The sequence below is a fragment of the Pan troglodytes genome, chromosome 1, assembly GCF_028858775.2.
Source record: "Pan troglodytes isolate AG18354 chromosome 1, NHGRI_mPanTro3-v2.0_pri, whole genome shotgun sequence".
Taxonomy (NCBI): Eukaryota; Metazoa; Chordata; class Mammalia; order Primates; family Hominidae; genus Pan; species Pan troglodytes.
The window spans coordinates 207,132,659-207,152,717 of NC_072398.2; the positions used below are offsets into that span (position 1 = coordinate 207,132,659).

Sequence of the window (20,059 nt, forward strand, 5' to 3'; positions counted from 1 at the left end):
TACACTGGCTCAGTGGACATGTGTCCTGAAAGTCTGAGCCCAGGACAAATAAAACGAGTCCCCTTTAAGCATTTTGAGGCGGGCATTATGTGAAGCAGGAAGCAGGCTTACAGGAGCAAGAATAAAGGCTGTTGTGACACTTTTGCAACATGTCTTACATCTCTGGGCAAACTTGGTTTGCAGCTTATGCTTATTTGTCTTGTGACCTTGCAGCTGTGCAGGGGAGAAAGAAACAGGAGTTTAAGGAGCCTACAAAATATGTGGAGGGTAGATATGGTTAATGTTTCTTGGGACAGACGGTTAATTTTTTTTTTAACTTTAACTTCGGGGGGCTACTTAAATTTTTTTTTTTAGCCTTGGTTAATATAGCAATTCATTTTATGAGCTTTTTAAACTATTACTATAATTTTTACTATTATTACTTATACCATTATTCTGTTATTTTCTTAATTTCCTACTTCATCTCTGTGCTGGATGTTCAGACACAGTCTTCACCCTGGAAAAAGGCCCTGTCTAGAAGCCAGAGATTCTGACTCCAAAAGGGATTTATATCTGTCCAAAGGGAAGACAGTGAGCTGGGTTTCCCGTTGCTCTGTGTGTCCCATTGTCAGATGCTGGCTTATTAAGACCTGCATCCAAATGCCTGAATTTCTTTCCCTTATCTACTTTGGATAATAACCACACATGTTGGTGGCCATGCCAGGCCTAGATGAGACCTGAAGCCAGCCTCCATCAGCCCCAGCATCCCTCTTCTAGGCTGAATTCTACATGGGGTAAGCCATTTCCTGACTGGAAGGGGTTGTTTTCCGAGGGAAACAAGGGAAGAGAGTCCCTGGGTGGCAGGTGATGGGGCAGGGGGTTCCTAGCAGGGTTGCAGGGATCCTCTTAGCCCCCTGAGCTGGAAACTTTCAGAAGTAGCCAAGTGGGGATGTGGGAGCTGAGAAAGGCTTGCGCTGTCTGTCACTCACTAGTGACCAGGATGGAGAGGTGAGCTGGCACCTTTTTCTGTCTGAGCTCAGGTGTGACCTTGACAACACTCAACAAAGGTTACCAGCCTGGCCAACATGGCAAAACCCTATCTCAATTAAAAATACAAAAATTAACCAGGCATGGTGGCGTGCACCTGTAATTCCAGCTACTTGGGAGGCTGAGGCAGGAGAATCGCTTGAACCCGGGAGGCACAAGTTGTAGTGAGCCGAGATTGTGCCACTGCACTCTAGCCTGGGCAACAGAGCAAGACTCTGCCTCAAAAACAAAAATAAAAAACAAAAAAACCAAAAAACCGCAAAGGGTGTCTGTCTCCAACTTCTCTGCATAGGGCCATCTCTATGCCTATTGCACTGGAGTTTTGCCTTGTGACTCGGGATATGTGGATAATTGCAGCTCTGCTGCTCATATGTTGGGTGACCTTAGGCAAATTATATCCCCATTCTTGGACTGTTTTCTGGATGGCAAAATGATGGCGTTGGATTAGAAGAGAGGTTTTTCAATCTGTTCCTAGAGGAACCTGGGCTGCCTTGAAGAAAGGACATAGTGATATGAATCCCCCTGCAGTCAAGATATGGCTTACTCCATGTAGAATCCACCCTAGAAGAGGGATGTTGGGGGTGGCGGTGGCTGGCTTTGGGCCTCACCTAGCCCTGGCATGGCCACCAACATGCGTGGTTATTATCCAGAGTAGGTAAGGGCAGGAAATATGGGCATTTGGATGCAGGTCTTAACAAGCCAACGTCAGGACGCACAGAGCAACAGGAAACCCAGCTCCCTGTCTTCCCTTTGGACAGATAGAAATCCCTTTTGGAGTCAGAGCCCCTGGCTTCTAGACAGGGCCATATCTACCTGTTTTATAAACAGGGGTTATGCAGATTGCAAGAAGCACCTATCCTCTTAAAAATTTTAAAGTCGTTGGGTTGTAATAAGAACTGACATTTATTGAGCTCTTATAATGCACCAGGCATATTATTCTTTTTTTTTTTTTTTTTTTTTGAAATAGAGTCTCGCCCTGTCACCCAGGCTGGAGTGCAGTGGTGCAATCTTGGCTCACTGCAATCTCTGCCTCCCAGGTTCAAGTGATTCTCCTGCCTCAGCTTCCTGAGTTAGCTGGGATTACAGGTGTGCGCCACCACACCCAGCTAATTTTTGTATTTTTAGTAGAGACGGGGTTTCACCATGTTGGCCAGGTTGGTCTCAAACTCCTGACCTCGTGATCTGCCTGCCTCAGTCTCCCAGAGTGCTGGGATTACAGGTGTGAGCCACCGCGCCTGGTCACCCGCCACCCCCCACCCGTTTTCTTTCCTAGGACAGATTCTCACTATGTCGCCCAGGCTGGAGTACAGTGGCGCAATCTCAGCTCACTGCAACCTCTGCCTCCTGGGTTCAAGTGATTCTCCTGCCTCAGCTTCCTGAGTAGCTGGGATTACAGGCGCACGCCACCACGCCTGGTCAATTTTTGTAGTTTTAGTAGAGACAGTGTTTCACCATGTTGGCCAAGCTGGTCTCAAACTCCTGATCTCGTGATCCACCTGCTTCAGCCTCCCAAAGTGCTGGGATTACAGGTGTGAGCCACTGCGCCCGGCCCAGGCATATTATTCTTAGCAACCTCACAGAGTAGGTGAACTAACCCCATTTGAAGATGTGCCTAAGAATAATAATAATAACAATAATGGCAACAATGAACACTTCCATGTATGATAGTAATTTATTTAAATACTCAGAAAACCCCATTTTACAGATGAGAAATGAGAAGACCAAGGCATTAGGTATTTTGAAAGAGGTCACTGGGTAGGATTTAAACCTACATGGTTTGTTCCCATCTCCCTCACACTCATACTTGGGGTCTACAGTATTCAAGACAGCCCCTTTCCATCCAAGTGCATTTCATTAATTAATAGCTTTTTTTTTTTTTAAAGAGATGGTGGTCTTTCTCTGTCAACCAGGCTGGAGTGCAGTGGCATGACCATAGCTCACTGCAGCCTCCAACTCCCAGGCTCAAGGGATCCTCCCATTTCAACCTCCCAGAACTCCGTGATTACTGGTGTGAGCCGCTGTACCCAGCCTCAGTTAATAGTTTTTGAGGCCGGGCATGGTGGCTTACACCTGTAACCCCAGCATTTTGGGAGGCCGAGGCGGGTGGATCACGAGGTCAGGAGTTCAAGACCAGCATGGCCAAGATGGTGAAACCCCACCTCTACTAAAAACACAAAAAATTAGCCAGGCACAGTGGCAGACGCCTGTAATCCCAGCTACTCGGGAGGCTGAGGCCGGAGAACCGCTTGAACTCGGAGGGTGGAGGTTGCAGTGAGTTGAGATCATGCCACTGCGCTCCAGCCTGGGCGACAGAGTGAGACTCTATCTCAAAAAAAAAAAAAAATTGTTTTTGAGCACCTGCTATGCAGCAAGCATTGTGCTGAGCCACTAAAGGTCCAGAAATAACAAAGCCTTAGTTCTGACCTCGACCAGCCGTGTGGCCTCAGCCCAATGCTTTAACATTGCCGACCTTTAATTATCTGTGAAATAGCAATAAGCATAATTCTAATCTCATAGAGTTGCGGGGATTAAACTAGATGGTCAGCTGGGCACAGTGGCTCACACTTGTAATCCCAGCACTTTGGGAGGCTGAATCGGGTGGATCCTTTGAGGTCAGGAGTTCAATAACAGCCTGGCCAACATGGTGAAACCCCGTCTCTGCTAAACATACAAAAATTAGCTAGGTGTGGTGGTGTGTGCCTGTAATCCCAGCTACTTGGGAGGCTGAGGCATGAGAATCGGTTGAACCCAGGAGGCAGAGGTTGCAGTGAGCCGAGATCGCGCCACTACACTCCAGCCTGGATGACAGAGGGAGACCCTATCTCAAAACAACAACAACAACAAAACTAGATGGTGGCTGTGAAAAATATTTTGTGGAATTTAAATTCCATTCAAATGATGGTCAGCGTGGTTAGTGATCTAGTCGAGGGGAAAGACCAGTGCAGCACCAGTTACCACACACGCAGAGCGGCCCGGGTGCTTCAGATGTGACTGCGGGATCAGGGAAGCCTTCACTGGGCAGGAGATGAGCCCAGAGGAAAGGTCAGGAGGGAAGTGCTCCAGGGAAAGGACCCCTGGTGCAAAGGCGTGGAGGCAAGAAAACAGGACTGTTTGGGAACTGTGAGGCATCCAGCTGAGCCAGGCTGGGGAATGAGTTCTGATCGGCAGGCAGCTCTCCTGGGATCTACAGATGTCCCGCAAAGCTATGAGACACGTGGATAATTTTAAAAATTTCCAGCCAGCGCGGTGGCTCACGCCTATAATCCCAGCACTTTGGGAGGCTGAGGTGGGTGGATCACGAGGTCAGGAGATCGAGACCATCCTGGCTAACACAGTGAAACCCTGTCTCTACTAAAAATACAAACAAACAAACAAAAAATTAGCCAGGCGTGGTGGCAGGCACATGTAGTCCCAGCTACTTGGGAGGCTGAGGCAGGAGAATGGCGTGAACCCGGGAAGCGGAGCTTGTAGTGAGCTGAGATCAGGCCACTGCACTCCAGCCCGGGTGACAGAGCAAGACTCTGTCTCAAAAATAAATAAATAAATAAAATAAAATAAAATAAAAATTTCCATAGACACATCTAAACATTTTAAAATAGGCTGGGCATGGTGGCTCACCCCTGTAATCCCAGCACTTTGGGAGGCTGAGGTGGGCGGATCACCTGAGGTCAAGAGTCCGAGACCAGCCTGACCAACATGGTGAAACCCCGTCTCTACTAAAAATACAAAAATTAGCCGGGCATGGTGGTACATGCCTGCAATCCCAGCTACTCAGGAGGCTGAGGCAGGAGAATCACTTAAACCCAGGAGGCGGAGGTTACAGCGAGCCGAGATAGTGCCACTGTACTCCAGCCTGGCCAACAAGAGCGAGACTCCATCTCAAAAAAATAAAATAAAAATAAAAATAAACTGGTGAAACAAATTTTTATTTAACCCAATATATTCCAAAATATTGTCATCTCAACTTGTCATCGATATAAAAAATTGAGATATTTTATATTCTTCTGCTCATGTAACCTTTGAAATTCAGTGTGTATTTTCTACCTATAGCCCATCTCAATTCAGAGAAGCCACATTTACAGCACAGCCCAGTTCTCATGCTTAAAAAACTAGATCAGACCAGGTGCAAGTGGTTCATACTTGTAATCCCAGAGCTTTGGGATGGCAAGGAAGGAGGATCACTTGAGGCCAGGAGTTCGAGGCTGCAGTGAGCTATGATTGCACCACTGCACTCCAGCCTAGGCGACAGCCACACCCTGTCTTCAAAAGAAAAAATCTATTTGTATATATATTCTTAATTTTTATTTTAAAAGAAGTTTTAAAAATACGTATATCTTTATACTTTATAAAATAATATTGTGGGCCAGGCATGGTGGCTCATGCCTGTAATACTAGCAATTTCAGAGACTGAGGAGGGAGGACTGCTTGAGGCCAGCCTTCTGGGCAACAAACAAGCAAGACCCTGTCTCTATTTTAAATGTCAGTTTTTTGTTTGTTTGTTTGTTTGTTTTTGAGACAGTTTTTGTCGCCCAGGCTGGAGTGCAGTGGCTCGATCTTGGCTCACTGCAACCTCCCCCTTCCACATTCCAGTGATTCTCGTGCCTCAGACTCTGGAATAGCTGGGAATACAGACATGAGCCACCATTCTCAGCTAATTGTTTTTTCTTTTTTTGTACTTTTAGTAGAGACTGGGTTTCACCATGTTGGCCAGGCTGATCTCAAACTCCTGACCTCAAGTGATCTGCCAGCGTTGGCCTCCCAAAGTGCTGGGATTATAGGTGTGAGCCACCATATCCGGCCTCTATTTTAAATAATAATAGTAAAGTAATATTTTAAGTTTTAATACACTTAACTTTCAATTTTTCAATTGTAACTACTTTAGTGTTTTAATATTTAATGTTTTGAGGAAAAATAATCACTAAAGTATACATAGCCAGGTGTAGTGGCTCACGCCTCTAATCCCAGCACTTTGGGAGGCCAAGGCGCGCAGATCACTTGAAGCCAGGAGTTCGAGACCAGCCTGACCAACAACCCTGTCTCTATTAAAAATACAAAAATTAGCCAGGCATGGTGGCAGGTGCCTGTAATCCCAGCTACTCAGGAGGCTGAGGCACAAGAATCGCTTTAACTCGGGAGGCAGAGTTTGCAGTGAGCCGAGATTGTGCCACTGCACTCCAGCCTGGGCGACAGAGTGAGACTCTGTCTCAAAAAAAAACAAAAACAAAAACAAAAAAGACATAAAGATGTCTACAGAGAGGCACAGATTTTTCCTTTTGCCTCAGGCAAGGCTCGGTTTTCAACTCCAGTCTGGGGAAAATCCCTCCAGATTCTCTAAAATGTTATATTGCTGCCTGCAAGTTCTCTTCACTTTTATCTACTCATAAATCCTCTAAACTCTCCTTAAGGATTAGGCTTTACAAGGGATTGGCCCAACACTGTGGGGGGTTTTTTTGTTTTTGTTTTTTTGTTGTTTGTTTGTTTTTTGGAGATGGAGTCTTGCTCTGTCACCCAGACTGGAGTGCAGTGGTGCAATCTCAGCTCACTGCAACCTCCGCCTCCCGGGTTCAAGCGATTCTCCTGCCTCAGCCTCCCGAGTAGGTGGGACTACAGGGGCACACCACCATGCCTGGCTAATTTTTTGTATTTTAGTAGAGACGGGGTTTCACCGTGTTGCCCAGGCTGGTCTTGAGCTCCTGAGCTCAGGCAATTCGCCTGTTTCGGCCTCCCAAAGTACTAGGATTACAAGCATGAGCTACCACGCCCGGCCTAACACTGTGTTTTTAAGATTCATCATTGTTGGCACGTTTTTACCACTTTGTGGTATTCCTTCGTATGACTGTATTACAACTTATTTATCCATTTTCCAGTTGATGGACATTTAGAATTGTTCTTCTATTTCAAAAATGCCAAAGAGAACATTCTTGTACATGCCTCCCTGGACGCACCTGCAGGAGTTCCTCCAGAACGTATTCCCGGGACTGCAATTGATGTATCATCAACTTCACCAGATTTTGCCAAGCTGCTCTTCAAAGTGTCTGTGTCAACTTACACCCCCATCGCAATGAGAGTTCTTTTGGCTCCACGCCTTCTCCAGCACTCAGTATTGTCAGCCTTACTTTTTTACCGATCTGATGGGAGTGAAACACATTTCTCTGTCTACTATTGAGGTTACGCATCTTTTCAAAGGATTATTGACCATTTCTCTCTCATGCCCTGTATTTTTCTTCATTGTGGTTGCTCTCCTTTTTCCTTTAGTAATCTTGCCTGTGGTCATCTATTTTATAATCTTTTCAAACAGCCAGCTTTGACTTTGTCAGTTCTTTCTCTTCCCTATAGTTTTGCCATGTCATTAATTTCTGCTCTTATTATTTCTGTCTTCTGCTTTCTTTGAATGTATGCCATGGCCCTTCTTCTAATTTCATGAGTTGCATGATGAGCTCATGAGGCTTTTTTATCTTGTAGTATGAGCGTTTATTATTAATTTATTTATTGAGAACAGAGTCTCGCTCTGTTGTCCAGGCTGGAGTGCAGTGGCACAATCTTGGTTCACTGAAACCTCCGCCTCCCAGGTTCAAGCGATTCTCCTGCCTCTGCCTCCCAAGTAGCTGGGATTATAGGCACCAGCCATCATGAGGGCTAATTTTTTTTTTTTTTTTTTGTATTTTTACTAGAGGTGGGGTTTCACCATATTGGCTAGGCTAGTCTGAAACTCCTGACCTCAGGTGATCCACCCGTCTTGGCCTCCCAAAGTGCTGGGATTACAGGCGTAAGCCACCGCGCCTGATAGTATCAGCATTTAGAGCTGTAAATTTCCCTTTGCATACGACTCAGATGAATCTCACACATTTTAATGTCTCACAATTTCATAGTCATTCAATGCCAAGTATCTTCTAATCGCCTTTATGAATTTTTGACCCAGGAATTATTCAAAAGTGTGTCTTTTTTTCTTTTTTCACACATCAGACTGGTAACGTGACAATGTCATCATAGGTTTGAGGGAGGAACATCTCACACATGAGCGTGAAAACCAGTCATCACGCTTATGAACTACGAAGGGATCCCGAAGTGTGTTTTTAAAGATCCATACCTGAGGCCAGGCACGGTAGCTCATGCCTATAATCCCAGCACTTTGGAAGGCCAAGGTGGGCAGATAACCTGAGGTCAAGAGTTCGAGACCAGCCTGACCAGTATGGTGAAACCCCATCTCTACTAAAAATACAAAAAAATTAGCTGGTCGTGGTGGCACCTGTAATCCCAGCTACTTGGGAGGCTGAGGCAGGAGAATCACTTGAACCTGGGAGGTGGAGGTTGCAGTGAGCCAAGACCGCTCCACTGCACTCCAGCCTGGGCACAACAGTGAGACTCCATCTCAAGAAAAAGATCCATACCTATGAACTTTGTTAGTAATTTTTTTTTTTTAAGACAAAGTTTCGCTCTCGTTGCCCAGGCTGGAGTGCAATGGCACGATCTTGGCTCACCACAACCTCCGCCTTCCCAAGTTCAAGCGATTCTCCTGCCTCAGCCTCCCGACTAGCTGGAATCACAGGCAGGCACCACCATGCCCGGCTAATTTTTTGTATTTTTAGTAGAGACGAGGTTTCTTCACGTTGGTCAGGCTGATTTCGAACTCCCTACCTCAGGTGATCCGCCCGCCTCGGCCTCCAAAGGGCTGGGATTACAGGTGTGAGCCACCATGCCCGGCCTAGCAATTTTTTTTTTCTTTTTTTGAGACAGGGTTTCACTCTGTCGCCCAGGCTGGAGTGTAGTGATGCTCATTGCAGCCTCCGCCTCCTAGGTTCAAACGATTCTCCTGCCTCAGCCACCTCAGTAGCTGGGATTACAGGTGTGCACAACCAGGCCTGGTTAATTTTTGTATTTTTAGTAGAGATGGGGTTTATTAGAGACAGGCTGGTCTCAAACTCCTGGCCTCATGTGATCTGCCCACCTCGGCCTCTCAAAGTGTTGGGATTATAGGCATGAGCCACCATGCCCAACCAGTAATTTTTTAAAATTATTATTATTATATATATTTTTTGAGACGGAGTCTCACTCTGTCACCCAGGCTGGAGTGCAATGGTGTGATTTTGGCTCACTGCAAACTCCGCCTCCTGGGTTCAAGCGATTCTCCTGCCTCAGCCTCCCGAGTAGCTGGGATTACAGGTGCCTGCCACCATGCCCAGCTGATTTTTGTATTTTTAGTAGAGATGGAGTTTCACCATGTTGGCCAGGCTGGTCTCTAACTCTTGACCTCAGGTGATCCGCCCGCCTTGGTCTCCCAAAGTGCTGGGATTACAGGCGTAAGCCACCACGCCCAGCCTTAATTATTAATTTCTAAATAAATTTTATGTGGTCAGAATACAATTTTATACAACAGATCATTTTATATTAATTTATATTTATAATTATATTTAAATTATATGTAATATGTTAATTTATATTTAAATTACATATATAAACTATAGGCTGGGTGTGGTGGCTCACATCTGTGATCCCAGCACTTTACGTGAGGTCAGGAGTTTGAGACCAGCCTGGCCAACATGGTGAAACGCCATCTCTACTAAAAATATATATATTAAAAAAAGCCATGCCTGGTGGCAGGCACCTGTAATCCCAGCTACTCAGGAAACTGAAGCAGGAGAATCACTTGAACCCTGGAGGCGGAGGTTGCAATGAGCCAAGATCACGCCATTGCACTCCAGCCTGGGTGACAAGAGTGAAACTCCATCTCAAAAAAATAAAAACTAAAAATAATACCTTTTATATATTAGAAGGTGATAGTGATATGGAAAAAATAAAGACGAGGTCAGTGTAAAGAGAAGCAAAAGAGCTGGAGGTTGGGCTAGGTGCAGTGGCTCATGCCTGTAATCCCAGCACTTTGGGAGGCTAAGGCAGGCAGATCACGAGGTCAGGAGATCGAGACCAGCCTGACTAACATGGTGAAACCCCGTCTCTACTAAAAATATGAAAACTTAGCCGGGCATGGTAGTATGCGCCTGTAGTCCCAGCTACTCGGGAGGCTGAGGCAAGAGAAAGGCTTCAACCTGGGAGGCGGAGGTTGTAGTGAGCCGAGATTGTGCCACTGCACTCCAGCCTAGGTGACAGAGTGAGACTCCGTCTCAAAAAAAAAAAAAAAAAAAAAGAGTTGGAAGTTGGGATGAGTTAGGGTATTACATGGGGTAGTCAGGGTAGGTGTCGTTGAAAAAGTAAGATCTGGGCAAAGACTTAAACAAGGTGAGAGCAAGTCAAGTAAATGTTGAGGGAAAGGTGATCCAGGAAAAGGGAACAGCCAGTGCAAAGGACCTGCAGCTGAAGAGAAGACTGATTAAGAAGCCAATGTGGCTAAAGCTGGGTCACCAAGGGAATCATGGTAGAAGGGACCATAACACTAAGGACTTTGGCTTTTACATAGTGGACTAGGGAGCTATGCAGGGTTTGGGACAGAGAAATGACAAGATCCTATATTTTTAAAGGATCACCCTGACTGCTATGTTGAAACTAGATTAGAAATGGGCCTGATTAAAAGCAGGGGGCCCAGTTAGGAAGCTATTGCAATAAACCAGATAAGAGATGATGCCTGGTTTTTTTTTTAAGCCTAAAATTAATCAATGTCTTTACCCACTTCCTAGATAAAGCTTTAACTCTATTCATCTCTTTCTTGTCTTGCATTTTTGTCATTCACAATTTTATTTCTACTTTGTTTTTGTTTTTGTTTGAAACAAGGTCTCATTCTGTCACCCACACTGGAGTGTGGTGGCACAATCGTAGATCACTGCACACTGGACCACCTTGGCTCAAGTAATCCTTTGACCTCAGCCTCCCAGGTAAATGGGAATACAGGCATATGTCACCATGCCTGGCTAAATTTTTATTTCTTGTAGAGATGGGTTTCACCATGTTGCTTAGGCTGGTCTTGAACTCCTGGGCTCAAGCAATCCTCCTGCCTTGGACTCCCAAAGTGCCAGGATTTCAGGCATGAGCCACTGTGCCCAGTCTCCACTTTGGTTTTGTTTGTTTGGTTTTGTTTTTTGAAACAGAGTCTCACTCTGTCACCCAGGCTGGAGTGCAGTGGCATGATCTCAGCTCACTGCAACCTCTGCCTCCCAGGTTAAAGCAATTCTCCTGCCTCAGTCTCCTGAGTAGCTGGGACTACAGGTGCACACCACCACGCCTGGCTAATTTTTGTGTTTTTAGTAAAGACGGGCGTAAATTACTCACTATTATCATTGTTGTTTTATAAAGCCATTTGCTTTTCTTCACTCATATTTGTCAACTTACTTGCTCACTATTCTTTCTTGCCGTTCTTTTCTTCCCTTTGGGTTGAATTTCCTTCTAAAATGCACAGTCTTTAGATGTTCCTTCAGTGAAAGTCTGTTAGTGAACAATTTTCTTTGAATTTTTTAGACCTCATTCTTGAATGATAGTTTAGCTGGGTATAAAATTCTAGACTGACAGTTTTTTCTTTATTTTTTGGCTTCTATTGTTGCTGATCAGAAATCTGCTCTTAAAATTAATTATAGTTCTCTTACAGGTAATTTGTCTTTTCATTCTTACTGCCTTATATTTTTCTTTGTCTTTGGTATTCTGATATGTATGCTATATGATATACATGAACATGGAATGTGTTTTTAAAAATTCTACTTGGGGCTGGGTGTGGTGGCTCACGCCTGTAATCCCAGCACTTTGGGAGGCCGAGGTGGGCATATCACCTGAGGCCAGGAGTTCAAGCCCAGCCTGGCCAACATGGGAAACCCCTTTTCTACTAAAAATACCAAAAATTAGCTGGGCATGGTGGTGCACACCTGTAGTCTCAGCTATGTCAGGAGGCTGAAGCTGGAGAATCACTTGAACCTGGGAACTCTGTCTCAAAAAAAAAAAAAAATTCTGCTTTGGGTTCCCTGTGATTTCCAAATCTGAATAGTCTTATTTTTCATGGATCCTGAATAATTCTTTTTTGTTGTTGAGGCAGGGTCTCATTCTGTTGCCCAGGCTGCAGTGCAATGGCATGATCATGGCTCACTGAAGCCTTGGCCTCCCTGGGCTCAAGTGATCCTCCCACCTCAGCCTCCCAAGTAGCTGAGACAATAGGCATGCACCACCATCCAGCTAATTTTTGTATTTTTTTGTAGAGATGGGGTTTTTCCATGTTGCCCAGGCTGGATGGATAATTCTTTACTACTACCTCTTTGACTATTGCCCACCACCAATTTTCTCTGTTTATCCTCTCTAACACTCCTCTGAGATATAAACATTTTTACTCAATCCTTCATAACTCTTAACTTCTCTTTCTTGTTTTCCATCACTTTATCTCTTTGTTCTGCATTGTGAGAAATTTCTTCAGAGCTACATTCTTTTTTTTTTTCTGAGATGGAGTTTCACTCTTATCACCCAGGCTGCTGTGCAGTGGTGCGATCTCGGCTCACTGCAATCTTTGCATCCGGGGTTCAAGCGATTCTCCTGCCTCAGCCTCCTGAGTAGCTGGCATTACAGGTGTCCACCATCGTGCCCGGCTAATTTTTGTATTTTTAGTAGAGACAGGGTTTCATCATGTTAGCCAGGCTAGTCTTGAACTCCTGACCTCAGGTGATCCATCACTTCAGCCTCCCAAAATGTTGGGATTACAGGCGTGAGCCACTGTGCCCAGCCCCAGATCTACTTTCTTTTTTTTCTTTTTATTTTTTTTGAGATGGAGTCTTGCTCTGTTGCCCAGGCTGGAGTGCAGTGGCACCATCTCGGCTCTCGGCTCACTGCAAGCTCCGCCTCCCGGGTTCACGCCATTCTCCTGCCTCAGCCTCCTGAGTAGCTGGGACTACAGGCACCTGCCACCACGCCCAGCTAATTTTTTGTATTTTTAGTAGAGACGAGGTTTCACCGTGTTAGCCAGGATGGTCTCAATCTCCTGACCTCATGATCCACCCACCTCGACCTCCCAAAGTGCTGGGATTACAGGCGTGAGCCACCGTGCCCGGCCACCAGATCTACGTTCTAGATCAATGCTTTTCAGTTGTTCTGTTTTGCTCTTTAACTCATCCCTTAAGGATCTCTTTTTTCAATGATTTTATTTTTGACTTCCAGAAATTCTACTTGAATCTTTTTCAGATCTACCCAGAAACAATCTCTCATTCTGTACTCATGTTTTTAATTCTTTATTGTTTTTATATCAGACTTTTTTTTAAGGTATACCCAAGAATTATATGAAGTTATTGAAAGTGGAATTCTACTGTCTGACGTTTCTGCTGACTCTTGCTCATGTTTCCTTATGCATTTTGCATTGTGAACTCAAATTTCACGGGCCTTTATATGTGGTATTCCTATACAACCTGTTTAGAAAGTGAATTGCTCCAAATAAATGTTTAGTTTGCTTTCTAATAATGTCTAATAATAAACCATACAATATCTAGGTTCCTGAGGGTTTTTTCTTCAATATTTGTGACATATACTAAAAAGTTACTTCTTATTGACATTCATTTTTTTTTTTTTTTTTTTGAGACAGAGTCTTGCTCTGTCGCCCAGGCTGGAGTGCAATGGCACAGTCTCGGCTCACTGCAACCTCTGCCTCCTGGGTTCAAGCAATTCTCCTGCCTCAGCATCCCAAGTAGCTGGGACTACAGGCACGTGCCATCACACCCAGCTAATTTTTTGTATTTTTAGTAGAGACGGGGTTTCACCATGTTAACCAGGATGTTCTCGATCTCCTGACCTCATGATCCGCCTTCCTTAGCCTCCCCAAGTGTTGGGATTACAGGCGTGAACCACCGTGCCCAGCCAACATTCAAATTTAACTGGACTCCTATATTTTATCTAGTATAAAATGTTTTGGCCAGGCGCAGTGGCTCATGCCTGTAATTCCAGCACTTTAGGAGGCTGAGGTGGGTGGATCACCTCAGATCAGGAGTTCGAGACCAGCTGGCCAACATGGTGAAACCCGGTCTCTACTAAAAGTACAAAAATTAGCCAGGTGTGGTGGGCACCTGTAGTCCCAGCTACTTGGGAGGCTGAGGCAGGAGAATCTCTTGTGCCTGGGAGGCAGAGGTTACAGTGAGCCGAGATCACACCACTGCACTCCAGCCTGGGCAACAGAGCAAGACTTTGTCTCAAAAATAAATAAATAAATAAATACAAATTAAAATAAAATAAATTGTTTAATCTTCTGTACTTTCTCTTCCCATCACTTGATGTTAAGCCAAATTCATAAATCCCATCCCCAAATAGTTGTTAAAACTTCAGTACTTTACTTGCCGAAATTGGCAAATTAACAAAACAAAATGTAAAACAAACAAAAAAACCCTCAACCTTATCACTCTAGATTCCATTTCTTCTTGGTTTTGATTTCCTCTTGGTTTTGACCTTTTGGTATTTCCCTTGCTTCAAAAGGAAGTCTTAGGATTAGTCTTTTGGAAAATGGAAGGCCAAAAATCTCACAGGTCACTTCTGCTTGTTGCATTCCCACGTACCTCCCCTGAGGCAGCCAGGACAGATCTGGCTTCCCGCTTGCATGGAGAAAGGGCAAAATACAGGCAAACAAAACAGAAACTGATTTTCCCACATAGAATCCATCCATACAGGTAGCAGTTTTGGCTACAGTCAGTTATCAGGTGAGGTCATTCTTGTGCTTACTGAAAAAGATTATTTTCTTCTTCTCATTGTACTGCAGCAAAGCCTTCTAGACAAGCTCAGTGGAATCTGAAGGGCCCACCCCATGGAGGAATGCTGGGTGACAGAGATAGCCAATGGCTCCAAGGATGGCTTGGATTCCAACCCTATGAAGGATTACATGATCCTGAGTGGTCCCCAGAAGACAGCTGTTGCTGTGTTGTGCACTCTTCTGGGCCTGCTAAGTGCCCTGGAGAACGTGGCTGTGCTCTATCTGATCCTGTCCTCCCACCGGCTCCGCCGGAAGCCCTCATACCTGTTCATTGGCAGCTTGGCTGGGGCTGACTTCCTGGCCAGTGTGGTCTTTGCATGCAGCTTTGTGAATTTCCATGTTTTCCATGGTGTGGATTCCAAGGCTGTCTTCCTGCTGAAGATTGGCAGCGTGACTATGACCTTCACAGCCTCTGTGGGTAGCCTCCTGCTGACCGCCATTGACCGATACCTCTGCCTGCGCTATCCACCTTCCTACAAAGCTCTGCTCACCCGTGGAAGGGCACTGGTGACCCTGGGCATCATGTGGGTCCTCTCAGCACTAGTCTCCTACCTGCCCCTCATGGGATGGACTTGCTGTCCCAGGCCCTGCTCTGAGCTTTTCCCACTGATCCCCAATGACTACCTGCTGAGCTGGCTCCTGTTCATCGCCTTCCTCTTTTCCGGAATCATCTACACCTATGGGCATGTTCTCTGGAAGGCCCACCAGCATGTAGCCAGCTTGTCTGGCCACCAGGACAGGCAGGTGCCAGGAATGGCCCGAATGAGGCTGGATGTGAGGTTGGCCAAGACCCTGGGGCTAGTGCTGGCTGTGCTCCTCATCTGTTGGTTCCCAGTGCTGGCCCTCATGGCCCACAGCCTGGCCACTACGCTCAGTGACCAGGTCAAGAAGGCCTTTGCCTTCTGCTCCATGCTGTGCCTCATCAACTCCATGGTCAACCCTGTCATCTATGCTCTACGGAGTGGAGAGATCCGCTCCTCTGCCCATCACTGCCTGGCTCACTGGAAGAAGTGTGTGAGGGGCCTTGGGTCAGAGGCAAAAGAAGAAGCCCCGAGGTCCTCAGTCACCGAGACAGAGGCTGATGGGAAAATCACTCCGTGGCCAGATTCCAGAGATCTAGACCTCTCTGATTGCTGATGAGGCCTCTTCCCAATTTAAACAACTCAAGTCAGAAATCAATTCACTCCCTGGAGGAGAGACAGGGGTCTTGGCACTCTCTTCTTACTTAAACCAGTCCCAGGCACCTAGACACGGACCCCTTTTTGCTGATGAGTGTTGGGACTGACTCCTGGAAGACAGCCTGGCCTTGCCCACCTGCACACAGTCTGTTGGATAGGTAGGGCCACGAGGAGTAGCCAGGTGGGCGAGACACAAAAGGCCTGGGACAGGCTCAGTACAAGTCAGGTTAGGCTTCATGCCTGCATCCTCCAGAGACCACAGGAGCCAAAGCGAGCCTCCAGGCCCAGCAATGAGGGACTTGGGAGAAATCTGAGAAGAATGGGTTGTTCTCTTGGGAAGTCAGGGTATCAGATGGGATGGACATCCGGGTCTTCTCCCTGCCTAATTGTCAAGGCCTCCTTGGCTCTGGAGCTATGAAAGGCCCCACTTTCAAGTCACCCTTGCCACTGAGGACCGAGAACGATGCTATGATGAGGATTAAGGTGTTGACTTGCCTCTTTCAGAGATAAATGACAAGCCTTCAGTTTGGGGCATCCTGTTGTTTGGGCGAGGACCCTCTCTGATATTCTGATAATCCCCACCTGTAACCTCAGGTCCCTGGAAATACAGAGGAGGCTGGGATCGCCTGAGACACAAAAATCTTTGGAGAATTTTCTTGACCCTCTGAAGTCCTTCCAGCAGCAGTCCTGGTGGTGCTGCTGGAAGCAGGCAATGTCCTAGTCTAACCTAACTCGAAGAAAAAAGGAAGATATTCACAAAGATTGTATAAATCCCCAAACTGTTCCCCTATCTGCCCCCAATTCAGCTCCCTTGCCTCCTCCACACCCCTATTACATATAATAAGCAGAGCAAGTGGGAGGAGGGGAAATGTCCTTCCTATATGCCAGGTATGGGGCTGACATTTCAGTCTATTGACCCCAGCTAGAATATAGCTCCATGATTTTAAAGATCTCAGGGGCCAGGCATGGTAGCTCATGCCTGTAATCCCAGCACTTTGGGAGGCCAAGGCAGGTGGATCACCTGAGGTCAGGAGTTTGAGACCAGCCTGACCAATATGGTGAAACCCTGTCTCTACTAAAAATACAAAAATTAGCAGGGCATGGTGGCAGGCACCTGTAGTCCCAGCTACTCGGGAGGCTGAGATAGGAGAATTGCTTGAACCCTGGAGGCAGAGGTTGCAGTGAGCCGAGATTGCACCACTGCACTCCAGCCTGGGTGACAGAGCAAGACTCTGTCTCAAAAAAATAAAATAAAATAGATCCCAGGGTACTCATTTTTCATATGAGGGAGGCTGGGTTCCTCCCAGAGGAGCCTAAAACAGCCAACAAGAGAAATTGTTGGCGGCAGGAAGATTGCAGAGGAATTCTAATGCAATTATTTGGGACCTCAAATGGAATAAAATGAAAGATATTGGTTAAACATGTCTTCGTTTAATACTTTCAAGACAAAATATCCACTAGCTATTCACTTATTCATTCATCTCATAAACATGAGCCAGGCTCTGTGCAGGGTCCTGAGTACCCAGCCATAAATGAGACTGTGCCCGTGTCTCATGGGGCTTACAGTCTATATCCTGCTTGCAAGACAGCCAATAAGTCAATAAAGAAGATAATTACAGGTGGTACAACAAAGGAAATATGCAGGGTAATGTCATGTAATAGGGATTAATTGAGTTAACTCAGTAAACGGTAGGGTAGACCTACCATGTGCCAGCTCACTTTTATTGAGCCTTTACTATGTGCCAGGCAGGGGGCTAAGTGTTTTTAAATGCCTTATTTCACTTCATGTTTCCCAACAACCTAATAAGAAGGTCTTAGTTATCTTCATTTTACAGATGTGGCAACCTCAAAGATGCAAAGTCACTTGTCTAAGGTCACCCTGCTAAGTACCAGAGCTGAGGTCTCCAACCTAGTTCTGTTTGACTTCAAAGCCTGCCCTCTTAACCACTAACCTTTTGGCCTAGTTCAGTCAAATTCTGCTTGATTATTGCTCATTAGGGATAATATTAGCTACCTGTAGCATCAGATTGCTGCAAAGTTAACTCATCGTAGATTCTCAATATACTCCATTTTATTAAATGGCCCCGTATTAATCTCCTGTAATAAATTTCACAAATCCAGTGGCTTATCAACAGAAATTTACTCTCTCATAATTCTGGAGGCCAGAAGTCAAAATCAAGGTGTGGTAGGGCCCTGCTCCCTCCAAAAGTTTAAGGGGAGAATTATTCCTTGACTCTTTCAACTTCTGGCAGTCCCTGTCATTCCTTGGCTTGTGGAAACATCACTCCTACCTCTGACTCTGTCTTCATATGGCATTTCCTCTGTGTCTCTTGGTGTCTTTTTTTTTTTTTTTTTGAGACAGAATCTCATTCTGTTGTCCAGGCAGGAGTGCAGTGACATGATCTTGGCTCACTGCAACCTCCACCTCTCAGGTTCAAGTGATTCTCCTGCCTCAGCCTCCCAAATAGCTGGGACTACAGGCACCCGCCACCACACTCGGCTAATTTTTGTATTTTTAGTAGAGATGGGGTTTCACTATCTTGCCCAGGCTGGTCTTGAACTCCTGACCTCAAGTGATCCGCCCACCTTGGCCTCCTAAATTGCTGGGATTACAGACGTGAGCCACCATACCCGGCCTGGTGTCTTTTTTTAAGAACACCAGTCACTGGATTTGGGCCCACCCTAATCCTAATAGTATGACTTCCTCTTAATTTAACCAATTATATCTGTAGAGACCCTGTTTCCAAATAAGGTCACATTCACAGATTCCAGGTGGACAAGAAGTTTAGGCGGACACTATTCAACTCAGTACAGACCCAGGAACAAAGTCCACCCACTGGGCTGCGTTGAGTGGCAGTCACTAGTTTATCCTCCCTCAACAAGATGAGCTCCAGGTTGACCTCTGCATCCCCAGTGCTCAGTCAGGACCCAGCAGCGCATCTGAAGGGATCTGGTCAATATGTGTGGAACTGAACTGTTTCTGAAAAGCTCTGACGTATGTTTTGGAAAATCAAATCTTGTTTTAATCCAGACACCAATCTTTTTGTAAGGCAAACAAGTGGCATAAATGTTTAAAAGTGAATTTGCATGTTTATATACTGTCATTCCTTAAAGTTGAAGCATGCCTTTCTTTATTCATCGGTGGAATCCTTTCTCATTTTGGCAAAGAAAATGCCCAAGTGCCTGGCACAAACAAGCACTGAGTAAATACTTCTTGAATGAATAAAACTAGATTCTAAAAATCATTTGATCAAACGCAACTCCACAATTTCTACTTCTCTCTTTTTACAACCACACTGTATTTCTGCTTTTTTTTTTTTTTTTTTTTTTTTTTTGACATAGAATCTCACTCTGTCACCCAGGTTGGAGTGCAGTGGCGTGCAATCTTGGCTCACTGCAACCTCTGCCTCCTGGGTTCAAGCAGTTCTCCTGCCTTAGCCTCCCATGTAGCTGGGATTACAGGTACCTGCCACCATGCCCAGCTAATTTTTGTATTGTTAGTAGAGATGGAATTTCACCATATTGGCCAGGCTGGTCTTGAACTCCTGACTTCAAGTGATCCACCCACCTTGGCCTCCCAAAGTGCTAGGATTACAGGTGTGAGCCACCACTCCCAGCCCCTATGTCTGTTTTAAGTGGAGAAGCAGAGCTTATGAGGGAGGAGAACAAGGGTGCAAAAGGGACCTAGATATCACTGAGAACTGCCCTTGTTGTTTGGTTGAGGAAATGGGCCCAGACAGTGGACAAGACTTGCTCAGGGAGACAAACGAGATGGTGTCCAGTGCAACAAACCTAGGTTTCCTAACTTCCAGTTCTGTCCACTCTACATCAGTGCCTCTCACCTGTCCCTGCAGGTTCACATTTTGGTTATGTGGATAAGGAGAAATAAATTGAAGATCACAATGTCCCATTTTATCTTCCCCAAGACAAGCTCTGTAACATTAAAGACCACTATGCAAACCGATTACTAGAAAATGTGTGTGAATGGGTTCGGTTTTTTTCCTAAGGTGTTCATGCTTACTGTTTTGGGCAATATTTCAACATAATCTGGCAGAAAAAGAAACAGAAGATAAAGAAAATAGCTGTAGGCCGGGTGCAGTGGCTCATGCCTGTAATCCCAGCACTTTGGAAGGCTGAGGCTGGCGGATCACTTGAGGTCAGGAGTTCGAGACCAGCCTGGCCAACACGGCGAAACCCCATCTGTATTAAAAAT

General features: G+C 45.6%; 1 protein-coding gene and 1 non-coding gene across 6 annotated transcripts in view; one reads left to right on the forward strand and one right to left on the reverse strand.

Annotated features, from left to right (window-relative positions):
• Positions 1-19,817, forward strand: part of CNR2 (cannabinoid receptor 2) — a 45,170-nt gene extending 25,353 nt beyond the window's left edge. Inside the window, exons 1-3 of one of the 5 annotated variants that reach the window (XM_063784781.1) lie at positions 483-773; positions 10,747-10,847; positions 14,678-17,266. In XM_063784781.1, coding sequence (XP_063640851.1) covers positions 14,723-15,805 — 1,083 coding nt within the window. In that variant the 5' untranslated portion in view covers positions 483-773; positions 10,747-10,847; positions 14,678-14,722 and the 3' untranslated portion in view covers positions 15,806-17,266. Of the gene's footprint in view, positions 1-482; positions 774-6,893; positions 7,194-10,746; positions 10,848-14,677; positions 17,267-19,435 lie in introns of those variants that run through there. The other 4 variants (XM_063784776.1, XR_010147731.1, XM_063784774.1 and 1 more) reach the window with 4 other exon arrangements.
• LOC112207518 (small nucleolar RNA U13) lies at positions 7,984-8,085 on the reverse strand. The gene has a single exon (XR_002941955.1). It is a non-coding gene; the product is annotated as a small nucleolar RNA U13 (small nucleolar RNA).
• Positions 19,818-20,059: the final 242 nt, after the last annotated feature.